Here is a 24,396-nt window from a genome sequence, read left to right as displayed (position 1 = left end):
TTGGGAGAGTCTTTAATGATCAGTGGCAAGCAGCACTCCTTCAGGATGACTTGAACAGGCTTTAGGAATGGTCAGAAAAGTGGCAGCTCTGTTTTAATGCAGCAAAATGCAATGTCTTACACTTAGGAAACAGCAACAATTTATACACTTGGTGAGGTCAAATGAAAACCAGTAGGGGGAGAAAGGGATCTGGGAGTTACAATATGGGCAGATATGAAATTTTCTCAGCAGTGTAAACAGGCAGCCAGGAAAGCCCACAGTGTCCTATCAATGATTTATTGAACAATATACTACAAAGATAGAGAAGTAATAATTTCACTATATAAGGCAATTGAAAGACTGCATTTGGAATACTGTGTCCAAGTGTGGAGACTTCATCTGATAAAAGCACAGCTTCTTGAAGGGTTTCAAAGAAGAGGAGAACTCAAATGGACAACCATACAAGGAAAGACTTTGATTATGTGGGTAACAGAACTTGGCAACCAGATGCCTTAGAGGGGACCTGGTTGAGGTTTATAAGGCTCTGAGAGGTGGTTAGTAGAATAAAATGAACAAAGGTGGAATTTTCACTGTTAAAGTATTCCAAGGCCACAAATTCAAATTATAGGGGAAGATGTTTAGATTAGATTGCAGGAAGTTTTCTTTTAGCCAGCAAGTTGTTGATTGCTGGACCAATTTGCCTTCACAAGTAGTTGAGGCTGATGGTTTGAAGAAATTCAAAGGTCAACTGGATGGTTATCTGTGTGAGGAGGAAGCCCATAATTTGTATTTTCTTATCTACTTTTTTTTTTTTTTTTTTGGCTGGTGCATAAAAAGCCTGTGGCTTCCTTGCAGTATATGGCTAATACTAACAAACTATGAAGGACTTCAAAGTGATGATAAATGGATTGGAACAGTACCCTTTAACGGCAACAAAACTGGGCCAGTTATGGAGTTAATGGGAGAGCTACAAAAATTTTATATAGATTTCTGAATCTCCAGCAAGAGGTTAGATTTTTGTTGTTTTGTGGATGGCCTTGTCATAGATTTTAGCAATTGGATTGAGGTCAGCCTATAGCTGTTAATGTCATATATATCATGACATATGAAGAGAGAATTTCTATACTCCTTGAAGATACCATTGAAATTTTGGTAAGTGGAAATTAAGAGGAGAGAACATACAGAGGAGATGATGTTAATCATCACAGGTTTTCAGTAGCAGTAGAAATGTAATGCAAGTCTTATTTTAAAGGGTAGTTTATTTAAATTCAATTTATTAGATGGAGCACCTCTCTGATGGTTATGGCAATTATTTAGTTGACATCAAGTGTTGAATGATTTGCTTGAAAGTCTTGAAGCATGGGTTAAGATTAATATAAAATTAATGAACCATAAGCTAAAATGAAACTTAATTACTTGTAAATAATGTATAAATTCATAATTATTTTTAACTCTGTAAAATAATTTATAAAGCCAAAAATGTTACTAATAACATCAAACATAACTTAATATACCTGCATTAAATATATAATCTTTTTGATTCAGTGCAATGTGAGTATATTACAATCAGGGTTTATCATTAGCACCATTTTGATTTTATAATGTTTTATATTACTCAGTTATTCTCAAGAGCAACTCTATCTTAAGATTACAGCATGTAAGTTTTTTTGTGGTTGAACCCACAATAGATATAGTAAGGACACCAGAAGAAACCCCACTCAAAACAATGTGGAGGCAGTCTGTCTCTGTCTGCCAGCTCAGAGTTTATCAAAAATAGCAGTGACAAGTAAAGTCTATCAATAAATAAAATGGAAATTATAATGATATGCTGAAGAATGACTAGAAAAAATTGTAGGCATGAGAAATCTCTAAAACATGCCTGTTGAGATGACGTGTCTCTTTCAGCAGCTTAAGTTTATCACTTATCACACTTAGCAAAAATAAAATTTGTCTAACAGAATGCTTGTGGAAGTTGTGCTCTGTATATAAAAAGAAAAATGGACACACCTAAGGTGGGAAATTAGACTGCTAATGCCCCACTCTTCAGAGAAAGCCATACCCCATCTCCTCAGGGAAAGCTAAAGGCTTTCCCTGAGGTGATACTGGGTCATACTTGCATTATCAAGCATGTCAATATCTTCTTTAACTTAACATTTTAGGGATAAAAATGTATTTTCTGTGATGTGTTCATAATACACTTTTTCTTCATTCAAAAAAAAAAAAAAAAAAAAATGCAATTTGAAGTAAATATCTGAAATATTTACTTAGGTAAAATAATTAATTGAATTTGTAAAATAATTTTTTAATGTAAAAATACATTTTCTAGAGATGATGTTATAAAAATATGTGAAGACAATGAAGGATATTTAAAAGTTACATTAAATAAACCTACCTAAGGAAAGCCTGTACATAGAGCCTCAAATTTCGTGGATTAATTCGACTTTTAAGTTTCGCAATGTAGTCAGCAATCACCTTTTCTTTATTTTCTGCCTTTTCTATTTGCTGTAAGCCAAAATTTAAGTTTAACAAAGATGAAACATTATGAAGTTGACAAACAAAAAATGTTTATTATATGAACATTCTTAACCTATCACTATATTATGAAAATCAATTGAAATTATTTACATTCAACCGAAATTCAGTATTCATAACAATAAAGAAGTTATAATTCTTGAATACCATTCCCTACAGCAGTTTCTCAAAGTACACACACACACACACACACACACACACACACACACACACACACACACACACACACACACACACACACACACACACACACACACACACACACACACACACACACAACTATGAAAGTTAACAAATACATCTCTCCAGAGCAAAGAAGGAAGTTATTCATCTCTTATTACCCCTGTGGTGTTTCATCTTATATATAAAATACAGCGTATGTGGCACTGGAGTTGGAAAGTATTCAGCTGATTCACTGAGCATATTGAATCAACAGTTCTTGCTTAACCTTTTCCGAGTAAGTTTCCAGACAGTATATATGCAAGACACCTGGAGTGAGTTTATTGAATTTGAAAATTCGTAATAATTGAAAAATTATGTATATAAATGCTTTTAAAATTGAAATTTACCTATTTTGACTTTACATCTGAATAGTAAAGCAAGATTTCTTTTTAAAAGTAAAGTCAAAATAAAAATAAAAAAATCCACAGGAAATAAAAACTTGATCTTTTTTGATGCAATAATATCCTCTATATCTATATATGTATTATTTGATTCAGTTATGACACCTTCTGGATCAGAATTCCAGAGAATTTCTTCGATTTCAGTTTGTATAAGCTCATTAACTTCAATCTTACTGAATAGTTGCATATTATCTACACTGAATTTTTAAACTATTGTATATATAAAACTACTATCACTTGTAAACACAACTAATGGATGGCAGCATGTCTCTGTAGAGTTTCAAGACAATTTGTAAATTTACAGATATTGTTGGTACTGTGTTGACACAGCTTTCAACTGTTTATGCTAAAACAGACTTCACATTCATACTCCTTTGGGCCACCTACAAAAAAACCGTATGTGCATATTTGCAAAAAGAGATGATCAAAGTGTCTAGTTAGATCAGTACCATCAGTCTTTTTTTATGTGGCAATACACAATCAATATCAGATTCTCATGGCACAATCAAGGCCAACTTCTATTAGAGTAAAGAAATGCACACATCCGAAAAGTAATGCATATATGATTTTCCACTAATTGTTTAAATTTATTCATCAAAAATTCAGAAGGCACTACACTACACTACAGGGCAGTGCTGCAAAATCTATCTAAATTTTAACAATGAAAAGAGTAGTTTTAAACTACAGTGTAATGCAAATTCTTAGCTTTATTACTTTACAAAGACAAATTACATGCACATGCTTGCATGCTTTCACAGAGTGCATAATATACACAAATCTTTTATAATTAGTACTGTAAAAATAATCAATGAATAAGCTGGACATTACCTGTTCTATTATCTATAATGAAGAAAGGTTTACATAGAGATATGCAGGGAAGCAAGAAAAGACAGAAGAAAAATTATCACTATTATTGAAACATTTTTCGCAACAGAATAATGTGAATCTTACGTTAAAAAAATTCAAGTGCTAACAGATTAATTTGAAATTCAGTAATTTCAAAAGCAGTGTTTAATAAATATCCTAGTTGTACAGTTTATGATAAATAAATTTTTACACCTTGAAATTTATTTGAATATTTTACAGGTTCAAGAGTAGTACAAAAGCAAATATCTACTCTTGATGCTACCTCAAACATTTATTTATATAAAAAAATAATGAAAATTACACAAAATGCAATAGCAATTTTTATGTGCTAAAATATGCACAAAACATAAAAAATTAGTTTATTTAACTTTAATGAAATCTTCTATGAAACATTTTATTCAAAATTTCATATTTTTTTGTCCTGTTAATTTACAAGTTCATAGGCCTAGATGAAGAAATAATATATAACCATTATTCAGAATATTTATTTATTTATTTGTTAGCTAATATTATATTAGTGTACACAGGTATCTATAACTATCTCTAATAATATATATTCTAAGGTGAGTCTGTCTGTGTGAAATAACATACTTGAGCTATGAAGAAAAAAAAAACAAAACTTACACTTCTACCCAAAGCTAACCTCAGCCTCACTTGAAAAGGATTAGAAAATATTCCTTCCATAACTGATGCAATTCAAACATAGATCTTTATAAATAAGTGATAAACCCATTAAGTGAAAGAATCCACAACTTGCACTTGTACTCAAAATAGGATTAGATGGCTGTGATAATTGTTTAGAGATAACAGTGTAATGCAACTTATTTATAGCATACAAGAAAGAACAGTTTCTTATATGCTATAAATAAATTTTATTGTAATAAAAAATTCTAGGAATAAATGTAATAACAAGCTATTATTGCACATGTATTTCGTCATCAGTGTTGTAAGCTGTTGTGTGTTTATTGTGTATCACAAAATATTAAATTATATTAAGTGGTTTGTGTTTCAAAAATATAAAAATATTTTTGAGGAAAAATATAAAAATTGAGGAAACCCCCACCACAAGTTACACAAACTGTTACAAGAAATTTGAGAAGTTTGGAATGTTGATGGTTGATTATTTGATTATTTGGTTTTTAGGAGCATTAGCAACTAAGGCCATATTGCTCCGGGAATATGCGGTGGTCATTCCCTTGACCTTTCCGCATCCTCCGTATTTGGTAGTGACGGGCTCGAACCCCGGTCTAATCAAGAAGCGTGTGAATGTTGATGGAAAAAAAATTGTGACAAAATGATTTTCCGAAGGAAGAGAAAATATCCAAGCCAATTATTGATTCTGGCTGCCTAACAATAAAGGTATAACCGAAGAAAATGTTAAAGTGCAGGAACACGTTCATGGTGATCAAAGGACAACTAGCATCATATCAGAAAAACGACTGGGAATGGATAAAAAGTGTTCATTAAATTTTAACCCGTCTTGAAATGAAGAAAGTCTATGCAAAGATGGTATCAAAACATGAGTAGAGAGAGCAGGTTTGCACAGATCTTCTTGAAAAAATTCAAGCTGAGCCAAACTTAATGGACAGTATTATCATAGGATGTAACATGGATATTTGAGTATGATCCTGAAATGAAAAGGCAAAACACACAGTAGAAAACATTCTCTAGAAGAGTTCTCCAAAATAAGAAAAAGCAAGAATGAGAAAGTCAAAATTTAAGACCAACACCCATTGTTTTTTTGTTGTGTTTTTTTTTTTTTGTTTTTTTTTTATAAAAAAAAAACTACAGTACTGGCCATTTATAATTATCCACTCCATTCTGTCTATTAGAATGTTATCTTCAAGTTCTAAAGTATTTGAAGGAAAATAAATTGAATTGTTGCTGGTGAAATGGGTGTTGCATCATGATAGTGCACTGGCTCACACTGCATTAGTGGTGTGGCAATTTCTGATGGAAAGGAAGAACCTTCAGATGGACAATCCTCCTCACATTTTTGCCATTAAAATGACATGCTGTCATTTTAATGGCAAAAATGTTGCTAAAATATTCGGACCAATTTTTTTTTTTTTTTTACATTAATGTTCATTTTGGAGAATGTTTTTAATGCATCATTTACTTTACTATTATATCATATGTAATACTATGTGCACTGGTTCACAAAGTACTAGATATATGATTTTAAAAAACTGTCTGAGTGGTCTCAGACAGTTTTTCAATTCTGTACAGTGGGATCAACTGACGATGTTACCAACAGTAAATTCCAAGTGGGAAACATTCAAGGAATTAATCGTGGATGCTACTAAAAGTTTCATACCTATTAAGAAATATTGTTCAAGGTTTAGGCCTAAATGGTTATCTAATGAACTAATGAGACTCGTAACAGAGAAGAAAAATGCATGGGATGCATATAAATTATCAAGCGACTCAGAAGCCTATGGCAGATATAAGCTAGTCTGTAATCAGGTCACAAAGGAGGTTAGGCAGGTGAAGGCAGATTACGAGAAATCCCTGGCAAAAGATGCTAAGAAAAACAGCAAGGATTCCTTTACTTACGTAAACTCTAAAAGGAAGGGGATGAATCTGATTGGTCCACTTGAATTGATGGTTCGACTGTTGATGATCCTGCTCAGATAGCAAACAAACGAGTATTTTGCATCTACATTCACACATGAGGAATTATTAAGGTTTGAAAATGGCAGAAGGTTATCAAATTGTAGCAGGATACTTAATGATTTCGTAATAACTGAAAGCAAAGTGGAGGAGAAATTGTTAAAGTTAAACATAAGAAAAGCACCTGGGGTGGATGGGATCTATCCAGTTATATTAAACGAGGCGGCAAAGCAACTAAGCAAACCCTTAGCCTTAATTATGAGAGCATCCTTGGACTCAGGGGAGGTTCCCATGGACTGGAGATGTGCAAATGTATCCCCAATTCACAAAGGGGGATCGAAGGGTGACACGAGTAATTACAGACCAGTTAGTTTAACTTCTGTTCCAGGTAAAATAATGGAGTCACTGGTTAAAGATGCATTGCAGGATCATCTAGACAAGACTGCAGCAATAATTCAGACACAACATGGGTCTGTTAAGGGAAAGTCTTGTCTGACAAATTTGATAGGATATTATGATGTAGTTACAAAGGAACTGGATGCAAAAAATAATTTTGATATCATATATTTGGATTTCAGGAAAGCTTTTGACACTGTTGCACATGGAAGACTATTGTACAAATTGGAGCAGAATGGTATTAAGGGTAAGTTGCTACAATGGATAAAAGGATGGTTAAGTGGAAGAAGACAGAGAGTGGTAATCAATGGGTGCTGCTCTTCGTGGACTAATGTTATTAGTGGTGTTCCACAGGGTTCGGTGTTAGGTCCACTGTTGTTTTGTATATTTATCAATGATATTGATGAAGGTATATCAGGCTTAATGTCGAAGTTTGCAGATGATACAAAGGTTGGCAGGGTTGTTAATGACAGTAATGGCAGTGTGCTACTGCAACAGGATCTAGATAATTTGGGCAGATGGGCTAAGAAGTGGCAACTGAAGTTTAACCTTGACAAATGCAAAGTACTGCATATGGGTAGACGTAACCCCAGAGAAACGTACCAACTGTGTGGTATTACACTTAAGGTGGTAGAAAATGAAAAAGACCTGGGAGTAATTGTGCAGTCAGATATGAAGTTTTCTGAGCAATGCAGACAGGCTGCCAGGGCAGGTCATGGGGTTTTGTCAATGATATATAGGAATTTTGCTAGCAGGGAGAAGAGGTGATTATCCATCTGTATAAGGCAATGGTCAGGCCACGCCTTGAGTACTGCGTACAGGTCTGGAGGCCTCATTTTAGGAACGATGTAGATTTGCTTGAGCGTGTACAGAGAAGGGCAACAAGATTGGTGAGGGGAATGAAGGGATCCTCTTACCAAGAGAGGCTTAAGTTCTGCAAATTGCAGTGGCTGGAGACTAGGCACCTGCGCGGTGATCTGATTGAGGTATATAAGGCCTTGAATGGGTTGAGCACGCTGAATTCTGATGGCATCCTTCCACTTGTTTAGATTACGAACCTAAGGGGGCATAAATTCAAATTAAGAAAAGACAGATGTAGAATAGATGTGCGGAAATTTGCCTTTAGCCAGCGGGTGGTTAATTGCTGGAACAAACTTCCATCTGTCGTTGTGGAAGTTGATAGGTTAAATAAATTTAAGGGGGAACTGGACAGGCATTTGGGGGGAATAGTGTGATTTTTTTTTTTTTTTTTTTTTGGCTGATGCTGCATAAGCTCATACACTTGCTTTCTTGTATCACATGCCACTACTACTACCATGTATTATGTCTGTACAAATGTGTGCTCACAGGCTGATTTGTATGTTCAAATGGTGTAGTGAGAGAGATCTCAAACTTCTAAATGAGTGACAAGGGGTAAATCCACTAGGTTCTTATGGAGGGCCCTAATTTTAATTATGTGTCTAAATTTTTGAGTCAATCTTGAGGTTTTGTATACAATTACCAACACAACACAATACAATACTAATCATAGTTTTAAGAAATGTGCACTGCCATTTCAGTCAAAATCAAAATACTGAACTCATTTAAGAAGAAGCTTATTCAGACGTTACGCAAGTTTGCTAATTATTTCTTCATTTTGTGGTTCTTCGTGGTCTGCAAATCCACCTTCGCTTCAACATAATGCACAGCTTAACTACCACATCAAGTGAGGCATGTATCTTGGGGAACTTAAACCTTTTCTATTGAAAACTGTTAAAGTTACAATACCTTAATTTCACATATTAGTAATGCTGGAGTAATTTAATTTCGAACTTTGAGCAGCGGATTATAGTAACAATAAAAACTGCTTTATAAAAATAAAAAACTTTTTTATTTTGTAAAGTGTCTGTAAAAATATTGCTGAAAAATAATTTGTTTTCTAGAAATTTTTATACAATATTTTTCAGTTAATGACATTGTTAACATAATTTAAATACTATGAAAATCAAAAGAATACTGAACTCATTTAAGAAAAAACTTAAGATGTTTTGAACTTTATATGAGGAGCTATTTTAAATATTGATAAAATTAACTTTTAAATACTGAAATATTCAGTAACAATTAGCAGTTGAAAATATAAAAAAGTAAATCTTGATGTTGAATAATAATGTAATGAAGCTTTTAAAACAGTGACATGTGCACTACATGAATGAATCACTATTAAAATAGTGATTTGTGTGCATATATATATATATATGCAAAATAACTTACCATTCCAAATTTATGAAATACCAAGTACTCTTCAGCAGTAGGATTCATTCCTACTGACTGTAATTTCCAGTTGATTATCTAAAATCAGAAAGAATATATACTCTTAAAGTTTATTTTAATAAATAAATTTTAGAATAATAAAACTTTAGGACACAAACAAGTTAAAAAAGAGAGTGCTAAATGTTCTTTAAACCATAACCAGATTTGATCCTGTTGAGTATTTTTTCAAGGAGCCCAAGCAATAGTCTAATAAATATTGCCTGTTCTCTTTAATAATAAATGGCTGTAATATTCTAAATAAGCTAATGTTGATACAGAATCAGACACACTGATCTGTGGAACTTATGTCATTTGAATAGAATCTTGGAAGTTCATTCAGTTTATAATAAATAAAATCCCAATTGTTAATCTACCACTGGGATTTGGTTTATAATAAACCAAATTCTAGTTGAATTTGATGAGAAAAATGAGTCCTTTCAGCATATTTCACTTAGTCAAGTCATTACTGAAAATGTAACTTGTGTCCAGGGGTGGACTAGCTGTAGTTGGTCCCAGTGGCTCTCAACAATTTTGACCCCATTTTTTTAAATTATTTTTTTATTTTTTTGCAGCAGTAATACACTATAACTACTACTGGCCCCAGCACAATCACTGCCTAACTACTCAGATCAGGCGGCCCTTGGTCGAATCAGTGACTTACTGAAGAGTCACTTGAAATAATGAATTATTAAAAATAGTAGTGATGGCCAATGAGTGAGGAATTTAAATGAATTACTGATCCAAGTCACTTAATGTTTGTAGCAAACAGATACAAATGAAATTACTGGGGGGTGGGGGAGCTTGTTGTGTGTTGGCCTAAGTATTATGCTTTTTCAGAGTACTGTTGCTAATATAACTGTTCTCCATCTATACATATTCTATGTAATGCTAAACATTGTTATTAAGTTATATTGTTTTGTAGTCTTCCTTAATGGTTTGATCAAAAGTATGACTGATCCAGGTGTACAGTCTAAAATTATAACATATTTTGCATAATTCTACACCGTAAGCCCTTCTGGATTATGCTATCCTGAGCATACAAGCTTGGAAGATCCTTATCCTTCTTTTACTTATAATAAATGAATATTTATTTATTTATTATAAGTAAAAGATTACTATTGACCATTCTGCAGACCACTTTGCAGACTAAATAAAAATCAGACAATTCAGTGAAAATTATTGAATTATCTGGTTGTTTCTGCAACAATCAAATGAATAAGTGATTAAAGCAGTGCATTCTACTTCTGCAAGCAGCTAATTGAAACCTACTGAATAGCTGGTCAACTGTTTAGGATAAAAACAATATTCATTCAGTAATAAATTTCAGTCAGTTGCTCCCATTGCTACCACTAACCCTCTCTACACTTTTCACAGCAGTAGACTGTTCTTGCAGCAAGTATATTATTCATTGTGTTCTTGAGAATCTTGTTTGGCATTCCCAAGGGCAAATCAAGTTCATGTTTTTTTAGGCTAGGGGAATGACAGCATAGGAAAACAAAACATTCTAAAAAATATCCTTGCAAATACTTTTAATATAATATTTTTATAAATAAGAATAGTGCATGATTTGCTATTACCTCTCAGACCCTTACTAATTAGCCCTTGCGTATTACATGTATTGATTGCATGTTTTATTTCAATTTTTTTTTTTTCTGATTCAAATCAGGAAACACGATCACTTTGTCAGCCTATGAATTTGATTGTACATTTATTTTATTAGTTATTATTATACAATATTATATAATACAAAACATTAGGATTTTATTCCTTCATGCTTTGTAATTAATGCATGGAGAAATAAAAACATTGTAATAAAATATATATTAAATTACCAAGATATAAAACAAAATGCATAGTTGATTAGTTGCTCATTACAATGAGCGACTAAACAACAAACAATAAAAAGCACTATAAAATCTTAAAATAAAAAGATTTCACTTTTTATATATTCAAATTAAGAAACATGATTTTGAATACACTGCAGTCACTGCCACTTGTCAACCTGCTATGCTTCTCAGTGATTTTCTGCACCTCTTTTGAGAAAATCTCACTTGGAATTGAAGTTGCAGCTACACCAAATCTGCTGTGGACTAATTCAAAAAGCCTAGGATAAGTGATTTTGCTTTATTTCTGCCATATTTAAATACAGTTGTACTTCAACAATCATGCCTGCTCTACAATTTTCTATTGGAACAAAATGTGTAACAATAAAATGAAATTTCTGCCAAATCAAGATTTATTTGCCTATTTTGAAGCTCAGGACAATGGATGTAGTTGGATGTAGTCATACTGTTGCAACTGGTGTATCGGTATGTTGGCTGTTGCAGTGGCAAATCTAAGAAATGGGACTCTGTCAGCAAACCAAAACAGGGGCCAATGTTCCATATGGAATACCAAACCTATGATTAATATTAAGGTAGAGTATAATGAGTAAGTTGATGACAACAGCAAAGACTAGCAATTCATGTATCAAAAAAGCATTTTTACATTTATTAAAATATAAAATATTTAAGGGCAAAGGCCTCACATGCTACAAGGTAGAATGACTAACATGTAGGTTAGTGCAAAAGCATAATTTTAACATAGCCATCTACCAAAGTAGTTGGTAGATGGCTATGTTAAAATGTGCCATATGTCAAATTTTTTGACATGCACTTGAGAATCGCTTGTGATGTCTTTACAACTTTGTCTGACAACTGTAAACATTTTATTCACAATTCCTTTAACTTTGGAATAAAAAAACCCAAAAAAACTGCAGGGTGAAAATTCAAGGCTATAGGGTGGATGAGGAACATATTTGGCATTAATGCTGACTAAGTACTTGATGACAGTATGAACAATGTGAGGTCTCACATTTGTGATGCAGCATCCACCCACCTGCATGCAGTTGTGGTTGTTTGTGATGAATGTGATCCTGCAAAGTGTGCAGTACAGTTCTGTACTAAGGTTCCATAAAGAAATAATAGCAAAGGTAAAGGAAGCCTGCACAAGAAGCACGCAAAAGTTTGATGAAATTTACCGGTAAAAGTACTTTGCCGTAACGGCATTTGTATTGTTGCTCACTCGGTAAACAGATGGTGGGCGTTATCGGTCAGGAGTAGAAATTGAATCCAATGGGAGATTGAAACTCTCCCAAAGTGGAGGGGGTAACCTGACCTTTTTTCTTTAGAATCACTGGTGGACTAGTGGAAAAATTGTTTATTAAGAAAAAAAAAAAAAAAAAAGGCAAAGGAAGCCCACACGAGAAGTACGGCAATTTTCGAAAAAGTTTACTGGTGAAACTACATTACGAACATTTTTTTTACGACGGCAGAACTTTCAATCTAACTCTGTTCGTGATTCAATTAGTAATTCTAAAGAAAAAAGGTCAGGTTATCCCCCTCCACTTTGGGAGGGTTTCAAGCTCCCATGGGATTCAACTTCTACTCCAGACTGATAACACCCACCGTCTGCTTACCAAGCGAGCGACAATACAAATGCCAGTACAGCAAAGTACTTTTACAGGTAAATTTCATTGAACTTTTGCGTGCAGGCTTTCTTTACCTTAGCCAAAATAACCATAGCCTTTCCTTTCAGAAGCCACAACTTTTGATTTTTTTTAGCATTGCCAATGATGTAGACTTCCAAACAGAGCTTTGTTGTTTACTCTCTGTGTTGAAATGATAAAGCCGTGTCTCGTCTGCCATTATCACATCACCATCTTCAATAACCATCTGTTGCAGTTCCTGACAAACCTCCATGCAAACTTGCTGTTGCTCAGGTGGAGTAGTCTTGGAACATAGTGTGCACAAAAATGTGCCATATGCAAATAGTCATGGAGAATAAGGTACGTGCTTCCTACTGATATTCTCGACATCTCTGCCAGTTGTCTTACTGTTATATGATGATCTTTTTTCATGATTACAGAAGCAGTGATTGGAGCTCCAGGACCACTGATTTTTGTTACTGAATCAAATCCATCTTTAAACATTCTAAACCACCTGTGAACCATCTATGTTTCCATGAGCTGTGCTACATGGAAGCATAGATTTACCATAAGCCTCTTAACATTTCATAAATTTTCAACTGATATTTTTTTGAGACAGAAAAAAATTCAAGAGCAGCATACTGTTCCTTGCATGTCATGTCCATTGTTACATAAGCAAAACTTGACAAACTGCTAAAATTGCATTGTGTGTGGATCAACTGTGCAGTTGCTATGTAATGCAGCTTGGTTGGTCTTAAATTCTGCAGATCAGCTAGAAATAGGAAGCAGTACAGTTGTTCATGAAAAATTATGATCATTCCTTATTGAACAGCACTCATAATATCAAGAATATACAAAATAACTGAATTTCGTGTAACTTAGCATTATGCACATCTGTCCTGCAACCATCCTTCCTCAATTTGAATTTATGTCTCCTCATGTGTGTAGTCTGAGCAAGAGGAAGAATGTCATCAGCATTGAGCTCAATCTGTTCAAAGCCTTAAACATCTCAATCAGATCACCTTGCACTGCAGATCTAGAGACTAGGCACCACGGTGCCTAGTCTCCAGATCTGTAGAATTGAAATCATAGATTCACATTCTTTCTTGGTTAGGTCACCCTTTTGCTACCCTTCTCTGCACCTGTTCTAGCAGATCTACTTTCTCCCTAGAGACCTCCAGACCTGTATGCAGTACTCATTTTTCTCCCTTTCCTCAACAATTTTTGGGATTACAGATGTCCCAGACTCTTGGGATGATATCATTATGTAAAGTCACTGGTTAAAAAAATTGGTTCAATTTATTGACAGGAAAATTTAGCACAGCAACAAAACAAGGGAAAAGTGGAATCCAATTATTTGCAGCATCTAGGGTATTCATAAAACTTTTAATATTGGTAAAATCAGAAATATGGTTCCACATAACTACATGGAAATAAAGTACTGTATATACTGTACGGTATGTGGCCAAGAACTTCCCATTTCCAGGTTTAAGTAGTTCTGAGTTTTGTGTGATGTATATCGTTGCGCATTTTCATTGTGCAGTACAAGTACAAACTGACACCTTTCTACATGTCAGACCTTTGCTACATTCTCCCTATACACCAAAATTTTCTTCATGACTTTTTGTTGGGATTGAGCCTTTATTCATTCATTATCAGAATTCTCCAAAGCATAGGTCCAGGCACACACACACACACTCCACAACTATTTCTCCATATTTCTCATTCCTCAGCCCTCCTCTTCATCTCCTCATCCACCATTCCCTCTCAATTCATCCATCATAGTTTTCCTAATCTTTCTCTGGTCTCTTCACTCCATCACATCATTTAACAATCATCTTACAACACACACACACATCCAATCCAGTTTCTCTTCAACTTTCTGATTATTTCAGTCAAACATCCCTTCTCACCTGCCCCTTCTCTAAACTGCATCATTGCTTACTTTAGATTCCTGAAAATTAGTCTACGGAAGTTCAAGTCTAATGTCAACAAATATCTTCTTTCGTCTTCTCAACCTACAACCCAAGTATGGTACTAAGTACTATAGGTTCTAATACCTCTCATGTTTGAGGTTTTCATAAAAAAAAAAAAAAAAAAAACACATACCAACCGTGTGGTAAATGAAAAAGGCCTGTGGGTAATTGTGCAGTCAGATATGAAATTCTCCGAGCAGTGCAGACAGGCTGCCAGGACAGCTTGTGTGGTTTTGTCAATGATATACAGAAACTTTGCTAGCAGGGATAAGGAGGTGATTATCCATTTGTACAAGGCCATGGTTAGGACACAGTGGTGCAGAGAAGGGCAACCAGATTGATGAAGGGAACAAAAGGGTGTTCTTACTAAGAAAGGCTTCAGTTCTGCAGACTGTAGCATCTGGAGACTAGGCACCTGTGAGGTGATCTGACCGAGATGTTTAAGGTTTTGAATGGATTGAACAAGCTGAATGCTGATAACATCTTCCTCTTGCTACACACATGAGGGGGGCATAAATTCAAATTGAGTAAGGATGGTTGCAAGATAGATGTGCAGAAGTTTCCCTTCAGCTAGTGGGTAGGTTATTGTTGGAGCAAACTTCCATTGTTGTTGTTGTAGAAGTGAGTAGTTTTGATAAATTCAAGGAAGAGTTAGACAAATTATTGGAGGGGATGGATAGGTGATATGGTAAGTTTTTTTTTTTTTTTTTTGGTTGATGCTTTATAAGCTTGCTCTATTGCATTATTTGCTACTACTAATACTATTATCAACCCATCTTATCTTTTTCTATACCCCTCCATACCCACATCTTAAAACCCTTTCAAGTTTCTGATATTTTCCATTCTAAATGTCCGGTTCTCTGCTCCAAAAAGTATCACAATCCCTAATCTCCCACATAATATTCTTCTTAAATTCTCAAAAAGTTTCTTACCCATTGCTATTCTTCTTGTTTCTCTACAACCTCTTTGTTTCTTCCATCATTAAGCTTCCAAAATGCCTCTACTCACTTGTTTTATTCTCTCCTCCAATTTCAATATTTAATGCACATTTTTCTATTGCTTTTAATGCACATTTGTCCATTGTCAATGTGCAGTAATGAACAAATAAACAACTTTCTAGATATTAGATCATCACCACATTCCCACAATCTGTACACTAAAACATCCTTCATCACTTTTCTAGAATTGAGACTTTAACCCACAGAAAGAGAATAACTATGAAATTTTTCATGGTTATATTCCTTAGTCACTATTTTGACCAATTACTGCACATGGGGAAAAAAAAGAGTATCATTTAAAAAAAAACGTTTTTTTTTTTTACTGATACACTCTGATATATGGCAAGACAGCACAGCAATACATTTTTAAACTGATGCTACAAAAATCCAAATATAAAAGCTTACCTTATCATTGAAATACTCCATAATTCCTGCAACAGTTGATGTACAGTGGAGAAGAATATTGCCAAGAACACGATCAGGATAGGCCATCTAAGAAAATAAAATTTATATTTATTGAGTGTAATTTAGCAAAGCAGATACAAGAGGGTGAGATTTCAGACTTTAACAGAGAAAAATAAATAAAAAATGGGATTAATTATTTTAAACAGGATTAACTCTTTATTGATTGTCATTCTCAGTTTTAAAGGAGATTAGATCATAGATTTTTGAATAAGAGAAATATGACATTGTTAGTGGAATGGCATCATTTTTACCTAGTTGAATTTTTAAGACAAACCAAAGTATGTATATTAGACATCATTATTATAACATCTCATATTGTGAAATCCTTCACAATGAGTTTACTAATATAATAAGTTATTTAAAGATGAAATGCACACGGCATAATTATATATGGGTTTTAAGTAATTAACTATATAATATCTGTTTACCCATAAATTTAAACTACGTATGTAGTGTAAAAGGCATCGTTTTAATTGTATCTCATATTGTGGCTGCCTTCACAATGAGATAACAGGTATTGCACTACTTTGAATATGTAACACTTCTCTAGTAAAGAAGACTGCTGTTATTTATTCTCAGTGGATACCACCACCCAGACAGCAACAATAAACCAGCCGGCACCTTTTCAAAGTTGTTGGCCTTTTATACTACATACATAGTTTAAATTTATGGGTAAACTATGGTGTATCTACACAAATATTATATAGTTAATATAATAAGAGAAATAAAATAAGGGTTCTGACAAAAAATCATTTATTAATTTGAATTTATAATACAGTAACAATATCCAGTTCTATTTTTATCTTGTAAAAGTGATAAAAAAAAAAAAAAAAAAGAAAAAAGAAAACTCGAACTGGCAATTTTATCTTTCTTGGCTATTTAATATTAAATCCTATAAACAATGGATACTACATTCTAAATGTGGCTTAAGTAAGTTCTATAAGAGGAATACCATTCTCAATATCCCTCTCTTAACAGTTTTATCGATGATACTTTGTATACTAATCTATTATATAAATTTTTTGTGAATTTAAGCAATCTTCAATTAATACTTGTGAACTCAGCAATTCATACACCACGATTAATTATGAATGTGTTCAAGCTTACAACCAATAAATGCCCAATCTTAAAATTTTGAAACCCAATTTTGGAAATTTAATTTAATGCTTTGAGCTTAATTTTAAAAAATAAAATTTTCAACAATTATGCTGTTCTGATGCATTCCAGCTGAATTTGAGCACTGAGATGTGATCTGGGTAACATTTATATAGGGGTTATTTATTATTAAGAGACTACTACTGATGTAGCAAATCCTATATCCACTTGCAGTGCCTATGCTGATAAAACCTGAGAAGTATCAATAATTATCAAAATCTCAAGTTTTGTGGATTCCATTGACTGCTCTACTTCCTCAGAGATGAATAACAATACAGACTCTCAATTGTAGATTAACTTCTACAGCCCAAGTAATCTCAGGCAGTGTAAGTTGAATAACAAAAAGAAGTGCAATGAACTAGAATCCATTACAGGTGTTGTTTGTTTACATTTTGCAATATTCTTGTAGAGAAGATCCTTTAATTTCTCAGAAACCCTACCCTTTCTGCCTACTGTTTTTTTTTTTTTTTAATCTGAATCTATCTATCACATTAAAATGGAAAAGGATTGTTCTTTCTATCGAACAAAAATTTTTATCTCATCAATAAACATGAAAATGATGCTAAAGCATCAACTTTAATAAGTCTATTCTCAACTGCGCAAAAGGACATATGCAGGTATATCCTTGTTGTGTGCTGCTCTAGCTGACAAAATGATGTTTCAAAATATACACAGACCCATTCTCAGGAATGGCCAGGCCAACCAAGGGAAAATACAAACTTTGTTTTTGTTTTCGTTATTAAAAAATAATATGTATCTACCAAATTTTTACATCAATGCACTCGTGCTGTAACATTATTTTACAAATATGAGTATAGGGCTAAGGTAAAGAAAGTCTGCACGAGAAGCATGCAAAAGTTTGATGAAATTTACCGGTAAAAGTATTTTGCCATAACGGCATTTGTATTGTTGCTCGCTCAGTAAACAGATGGTAGGTGTTATCGGTCTGGAGTAGAAGTTGAATCCCACAGGAGCTTGAAACCCTCCTGAAGTGGAGGGGAGGTAACCTAACCTTTTTTCTTTAGAATCACTAATTGAATCATGAACCAGAGTCATATTGGAAGTTCTGGCATCGTAAAAAAATGTTCATAATGTAGTTTTTCCAGTAAACTTTTTCGAAGTTTGCAGTGGATCTTGTGCCCTTTTTTTTTTTTTCTTAATAAACAATTTTTCCACTATTCCAACAGTGATTCTAAAGAAAAAAGGTCAGGTTACCCCATCCACTTTGGGAGGGTTTCAATCTCCCATGGGATTCAATTTCTACTCCTGACTGATAACACCCACCGTCTATTTACTGAGCGAACAACAACAATACAAATGCCGTTACGGCAAAGTACTTTTACCAGTAAATTTCATCAAACTTTTGCATGCTTCTTGTGCAGAGGCACCTCCGTAGTCAGGTGGGCAGGAGCGGCAGTGCATAGCACATGCTTCTTGATTAGACCGGGGTTTGAGCCCGTGACCACCAAATATGGAGGGTGCGGAAAGGTCAGGGAATGACAACCGCATATCCTCGGAGCAATATGGCCTTCGTTGCTAATGCTCCTAAAAACCCAATAACAACAACAATTCATGAAGACTTTCTTTACCTTAGCCCTATACTCATATTTATAAAAGAATGTTGCAGCACAAGTGGATTTGACATAAAAATTTGAGAGATACATATTATTTTTTAATAAGGAAAACAAAGTTTGTATTTTCCCTTGGTTGGCCTGGCCATTCCTGAGAATGGGTCTGTGTATATTTTGAAACATCATTTTGTCAGCTAGAGCAGCATGCAACAAGGATATACTTGCATATGTCCTTGCCCTTTTGTGCAGTTCAGAATAGACTTATTAAAGTTGATGCTTTAGCATCATTTTCATGTTTATTGATGAAATAAAAATTTTTGTTCGATAGAAAGAACAATCCTTTTCCATTTTAATGTGATAGATAGATTCAGATTAAAAAAAAAAAAAAAAAAACATTAGGCAGAAAGGGTAGGGTTTCTGAGAAATTAAAGGATCTTCTTTACAGGAATATTGCAAAATGTAAACAAACAACACCTGTAATGGATTCTAGTTCATTGCACTTCTTTTTGTTATTCAACTTACACTGCCTGAGATTACTCGGGCTGTAGAAGTTAATCTACAATCGAACTTTTGCATGCTTCTCATGCAGGCTTTCTTTACCTTCGCCGAGTATAGTATTGAGAGTCTACTGAATGGAACACTACAGCCTCAAAAGCTGATGCACCATAAAGTTCCAAAGCAAACAAACATCCACAAAGTTTTTACATACTGACATACAAATTAACAATAACATACAGAAAAAGTTACATGGCTGTGGAAAATGAAGTCCAGCAGCATTGAACAGAATGCAACTTTGTTAGTGTGTTATACATTTGCACTAATATGTGTAAGTATGCAAAAACTGTGCACACACTCTATATAATTAATAATAATAATAGGTTGTAGTGATAAAACGGAAAGTCTAAAAAAAGAACGAAAACATAATAATATATAATAGATTCGGGACACTGCTAGTGATAGCAGAAATGTATAGCAACCATAATGAAATATAGGCAAATGGATTAGATAAGTGTATGGGTAGGAGTGCTGACCTGACAGGTGTAGGTAGCTACAATGGAAAAAATTAAACGCACCTGAAAAATAAAAGTGGATTACCTAAAAAATTATATAAATAAAATTAAAAATGCTAATTAAATTAAATGCTGTAGGTCCTAAGATTTTAACTATGTCATCAAGGGCTGGCAGCCAAAACCAAAGGAAACACGGCAATAAACAAGGCCCCTGTTTCTGTTATGATGTATACGTGGAAGACAGAAAAGTGAAAAAACATATACATCATAGTCAACCTAACAGAGACGAAAAAGAAATAAAAAACAAAACCAAAATCAAAAAATACTAAAATAAATAAGTAAAATGGAAAATTAAGTGAAAATTAAAACCAACTGATTCCAGTTAAAGAAAAAATTAATGAATAGGCAACAGCCCTACCTGAATTTTAACAAAGAAAGCAAAATATCGGGATGAAAGCAAATAGTCAGGGTATGACAATTTACTGATGAACCGAGTGAAGTGAACATAATAGAGCTGTAACGGAGACCAAAGAAGTACGCTGATATTTCCCAGCGAATTTATAACAGTTAAAGTAACCCCGGGTATATGGGGGAAGAAGGTGTGAATTGGTCAAAGAAAACCATACGTGTGAAGGGGGAGTAGGCAATTAAACAAAGGTTTAATTTTGTCTAGTTTTTTTTAACAGGGCTGTAACGGAGACCAAAGAAGTAAGCTGATAGTTCCCAGCAAATTTATAACAGCTAAAGTAACCCCGAGTATAGCATTAGTATCCTACATACATTAATATCCGCACATCTATCCTACATCTGCCTTTCCTCAATTTGAATTTATGTCCTCTCAGGTGATTATCCTGAGCAAGAGGAAGAATCCCATGAGCATTGAGCATGCTCAAACCATTCAGGGCTTTATACACCTCAGTCAGATCACCTCGCAGGTGCCTAGTCTCCAGACACTGTATTTTGCAAAACTTAAGCCTTCCTTCGTAAGAGCAACCCTTTGTTTCATTCACTAATCTTGTTGTCCTTCTCTGTACTCGTTCCAACAGCTCTACATCCATCTTAAAATGAGGCCTCCAGACCTGTATACAATACTCAAGGTGTGGCCTGACCATTGCCTTATACAAGGGAACAATCACCTCCTTATCCATGCTAGAAAAATTCCTGTATATCACTGACAAGACACCATCACAGCTACTCTTGCAGACCATCTGCACTGCTCAGAAGACTTCATATCTGCCTGCACAATTACCCCCAGGTCCTTTTCATTCTCTACCACTGTTCAGTGTAGTACCACAGAGTTGATACGTTATTCGGGGTTACTGCTTCCCATATGCAGTAGTTTACATTTGTCAATGTTAAACTTCATTTCCCACCTCTCAGCCCATCTGCTCAACTTTTCTAGATCCCTTTGCAGAAGCGTACTGTCATTAGTGTCCTTAACAACTCTGCCAACCTTCGTATCGTCTGCAAACTTGGACATTAAGTTTGGTATACCATCATCAATATCATTTATAAATACAGAAAACAACATTGGACCCAACACTGAACCCTGAGGGACTCCACTAATAACATTAGTCCATGATGAGCAGTGTCCATTGATTACCACTCTTCTCCCTCTCAACCCCTCTCCCCCTTTATCCATAGCAGCAATTTGCCTACAATGCCACACTGCTCCAATTTTTTCATCAGTCTTCCATGTGCAACAGTATCAAAAGCCTTTCTAAGATCCAAATATATGATATCAAAGTTATTCCCTGCATCCAGTTCCTTTGTGACCACATCATAGTATCCAATCAAATTGATCAGGCAGGACTTGCTCTTAACAAAACCATGGTGTGTCCGAGCTATAACTGAAGTCTTGTCTAGATTATCCTGCAGTGCTTCATTAACCAGTGCCTACACTGATTTTCCTGGAATAGAAGTTAAACTAACAGGTCTATAATTACTTGTGTCACCCTTTGATCCTCCTTTGTGAATTGGGGTCACATCTGCACATCTCCAGTCCAAGGGTACCTTCCCCTGAGTCCAAAGAAGCTCTCATAATTATGGCTAAGGGTTTGCTTAGTTCCTTTGCTGCCCCCTTTAATATAATTGGATAAATCCCATCCACCCCAGGTGCCTTTTTTATGTTTATCTTCAATAATTTCTCCTCCACATTCCTCTCAGTTATTACAAAATCATCTAGCTCACTGCCAGAGTTTAACTTACCTCTGGCATTCCCCTCCCTGAATAACACCTCATGTGTGAATGTAGATGTAAAATACTCATTTAGTTTGTTAGCCACCTGAGCAGAATCTTCAACAGTTGAGCCATCAATATCCAGTGGACCAAGGTGATTCATCCCTTTCCTTCTAGAGTTTACATAAGTAAAGAACTCTTTGCTGTTTTTCTTTGCATCCTTTGCCAAAGATTTCTCGTAATCTGCCTTCTCCTGCCTAACCTCCTTTGTAACTTGGTTACAGACCAACTTATATCTATCATAGGTTCTGTGTCACATGTTAATTTATATGTATCCCATGCATTTTTCTTCTCTGTCACGTCTAATTATTTCATCTGACATCGATTTAGGCCTAAATCTTAAACAATATTTCTTTGTTGGTATGAAAAGCCTAGTAGCTTCCAAGATTAATTCTTTGAATGCTTCCCATTTTGAATTTGCTGTTAGTAACAACATCAGTTGATTCCACCGTATAGAATTTATATACTATCTCAGACCACTGTAGTCACCTTTACGAAAGCAAAAACCCTTCCCTTTACCCTTGATGGTAGTTACCTCTTTGAGTAAATCCCACTTCAGCACACTGTGATCACTGCCACCTAGTGGTTCCTTTATCTGCAGATTCTTAATGAATCAAGAATCACTACTCATAATCAGATCAAGAGTGTTACTCTCTCTAGCTGCGTCCCGAACATGCTGATGTAGAAAACAATCATCCAATGAATCCACAAAAGCCTTGCTAGTGTGTGAGTGACCAACCCACAAATTCCAGTCAATATCTGGGAAATTAAAATCCGCCATTATAAGACTGATTTACTGGCCCACTCTATTTCCCTGTACAGTTTCTTATTATACACATCAGAGTCATTAAGCCTATAACACACTCCTACTCTCAATTTTGATCTCCCAATGCTTATGTCACACCAAACTGACTCGACACTGCACTGTCCAGCGAGGTCAACTGGCTTCACTTCCTTGGATTATATACGTTTCTTAACTAATAGCATAACCCCTCCTCCCTGCCTATCCTTCCTGTACACACTGTACTTCCCAAATTCCAGTTCTGAATTCCTTATATCTGTGTGACACCACGTCTCTGATATACCAACAATATCTGCCTTTGATGTTTTGAGCAATACCTCAAATTCATCAAATTTATTTACCAAACTCCTAGCATTGGTGTATTGGTTGGTTTAGTTTTTAATGGCGCATTGGCAACAAGGCCATAATGCGCCAGGTATATATGCAAGTATACATGTACCTGTTCCTATTCTTAGCTACCCTAACACAACCCATGTGTTTACTTGTACTGCAATGATTCCCAGCAGTCTCTGAAATACCCTCCATCTTGTTTTTCAGGCTACTGCTCATTCCAATAGAAGCAATGCAAGAATAGAGGTCAAAGAGAATCATACACGTGTGAGCTGGTCAAAGAGAATCATACACGTGTGAAGGGTCACATGCAATTAAACAAATAAGGCAAATGGGCCAGCGAAGAGGAGAAAACTAGACAAAAAAAAAACTAGACAAAACTAGTGTATGTGAGACTCATACACACGTGAGCTGGTCAAAGAGAATCATACACGTGTGAAGGGTCACATGCAATTAAACAAATGAGGCAAATGGGCCAGCGAAGAGGAGAAAACTAGACAAAAAAAAAAAACTAGACAAAACTAAACCTTTGTTTAATTGCCTACTTCCCCTTCACACATGTATGGTTTTCTTTGACCAATTCACACCTTCTTCCCCCATATACCCGGGGTTACTTTAACTGTTATAAATTCGCTGGGAAATATTAGCTTACTTCTTTGGTCTCCGTTACAGCTCTATTATGTTCACTTCACTCGGTTCGTCAGTAAATTGTCATACCCTGACTATTTGCTTTCATCCCGATATTTTGCTTTCTTTGTTAAAATTCAGGTAGGGCTGTTTGCTATTCATTAATTTTTTCTTTAACTGGAATCAATTGGTTTTAATTTTATCTTAATTTTGTATTTTACTTATTTATTTTAGTATTATAGTATTTTTTATTTTGGTTTTGTTTTTTTTATTTCTTTTTTCTATTTGGTCTCTGTCGGGGGTCGGCTATGATGTATAGATGCCAAGGCCATCGCCTGATGATCTTGGTGGCAAAGTTTCTGGCACCTCCCTCATTGAAGACTGCGGTGATTTGTGCCACTGTTGCTCTCCAGTTGGGTGAAACAATGCAAGATGGATGTCAGCTGCCACGTTCATCCA

At 34.8% G+C, this 24,396-nt stretch overlaps 1 protein-coding gene across 1 annotated transcript in view; it reads right to left on the bottom strand.

Moving 5' to 3' along the window:
* Positions 1–24,396, bottom strand: part of LOC150087414 (uncharacterized protein ZK1073.1-like) — a 218,404-nt gene that overhangs the window by 38,512 nt on the left and 155,496 nt on the right. The window contains exons 7-9 of the mRNA XM_090372055.1: positions 16,145–16,231; positions 9,261–9,338; positions 2,372–2,481 (exon numbers count right to left, since the gene is read on the bottom strand). Coding sequence (XP_090228181.1) covers positions 2,372–2,481; positions 9,261–9,338; positions 16,145–16,231 — 275 coding nt within the window. The remainder of the gene's footprint in view (positions 1–2,371; positions 2,482–9,260; positions 9,339–16,144; positions 16,232–24,396) is intronic.

This window comes from Mastigoproctus giganteus, chromosome 4 (genome assembly GCF_048544385.1).
Source record: "Mastigoproctus giganteus isolate SK-2022 chromosome 4, ASM4854438v1, whole genome shotgun sequence".
NCBI classification, from domain to species: domain Eukaryota; kingdom Metazoa; phylum Arthropoda; class Arachnida; order Uropygi; family Thelyphonidae; genus Mastigoproctus; species Mastigoproctus giganteus.
Note: the sequence above shows the minus strand (reverse complement) of the source record. Positions and strands in the feature narration are given on the sequence as shown.